Source organism: Mizuhopecten yessoensis, unplaced genomic scaffold (genome assembly GCF_002113885.1).
Source record: "Mizuhopecten yessoensis strain PY_sf001 unplaced genomic scaffold, ASM211388v2 hete_35972972, whole genome shotgun sequence".
NCBI classification, from domain to species: Eukaryota; Metazoa; Mollusca; class Bivalvia; order Pectinida; family Pectinidae; genus Mizuhopecten; species Mizuhopecten yessoensis.
In genome coordinates this window covers 1-1563 of record NW_018481872.1, presented here as the reverse complement: position 1 = coordinate 1563, position 1563 = coordinate 1, and the positions used below count along the sequence as shown (strand labels likewise).

Below are 1563 nucleotides of genomic sequence, written 5' to 3'. Positions count from 1 at the left end.
GAGTGTTATCCTGGGATTAGTAGATAAACATGTGTCTAGCCACACATAGGAGTATAATGATATGATATGTGTCAGAACATTTACCCAGTTACGTACACTGAAATGTTGTTTCTTATTCTGCAGATACACATGGACGAAAAATGGAAAAGAAATCGACTTTGATGCCATAGAATATATATCACCTACTACAAATATCACACGGATAGTGTCAGAAGTGTCGGGTGGTTCATTAACAATTGATGAGACATCAGACTACGACGTGGCAATATACCAGTGTTCTGCATACAACAGACTAGGTAGATCACTGTCAAAAAAGGTTCAGATGATTAAAGCCGTAAATGAACCGTTTCCCTCAGTGACAGTTCCGAAGAGAGTGAGTGTTGTCGTGGGGAACTCTGCGACGTTAACTTGTAGTCCACCTCTAAGTATTCCCAAAGCAATAGTGTACTGGACCGACACCAATGACCCGTCCAGTGCAGGGTCAAGGATCAAGCTGGATGACCGAGTCGTCATGGATTATTCTGGTAAGTGTAAGGAAATAGGATCACAAGTTGTACCAAATTATATAAATGACTCTTTAAATAAACTTTAAATTGATACATTTGTTGGAAACATTGACTCCGTGAATAGGTAAGGATTATATTATAAATTTTACATTGTAATGACTATATATCTACCTAAAACCATGTAATTGCAGGCCATTTAATTACAAAAAAAATTAAGAGTTTCTTATAAAAATCAAGACAGCAGTTTGCAGTTTGAGTTTTTAAAAAAAAATAGAAATATCAATCCTCCCTTAAAAAAATAAAAGCTCATTTAACTATTATAATTTTCAATTAAAATTTCATAAAAATGTTTAGAAATATAGTGATGAATTCTTGTTGTTTATTTTTCTCAGGAAAGTTGCATTTTGCCAATGTGATACCATCGGACAATAGGAATGGCGAGGCCTACGTGTGTAATGCCTGGCAGAAAAGTGTCTTTAGATCCTTCCTTCAGGGCGACGACAAAATCATACAAACCAAAGGATGTAGGTTTTCTCCCCTTCTCAAAATAACTTTTGTTTTCTTATTTGATTGATTCTTATTTGATTGATTCAAAAACACATTGAATCATTTATCGATTTTTATCAGGTTTCTATGTCTGTGGTAAGATTAAGATCATCAATGATAAACTCAACTTTATCTGTTTTTTTGGGGGGGTTCAATTGTCTGGAATTTCATTTCTCTAACATCACACAGAGATATCCACACTTTTATTCAGGAAAAGGTGTATCTGTCTAATGCTAGGGTAAAGACATTGAGATTCCCCTGTCATAACAATCGCAAATGTGTAGTCGAGGCTCTTATATTCGTCTACACAACAGCTGTGCATGGTCATAGGACGATGTGTCCACATTCACTGCTGCTGGGACTAGGATGTCAAAGTAAAGGGAACCAGAAATGGCTGCAGTAAAATTGACCATGATCTTCATCAATTGTAGATGTAACTATAAATTTATTGTCCCCTGCTTTCACCGAAACGGGGGATATTTATATGGGTTCGTCCGTCCGTCCATCTGTC

General features: G+C 36.3%; 1 protein-coding gene across 1 annotated transcript; it reads left to right on the top strand.

Annotated features, from left to right (window-relative positions):
• The first annotated feature begins 99 nt into the window (after positions 1-99).
• Positions 100-1154, top strand: LOC110444042 (neural cell adhesion molecule L1-like). Its single transcript, XM_021488472.1, has 2 exons — positions 100-524; positions 899-1154. The coding sequence occupies exons 1-2, from the start codon at positions 323-325 to the stop codon at positions 1078-1080; spliced, it is 384 nt and encodes a 127-aa protein (XP_021344147.1). The 5' UTR covers positions 100-322; the 3' UTR covers positions 1081-1154.
• The last annotated feature ends 409 nt before the right edge of the window (positions 1155-1563 follow it).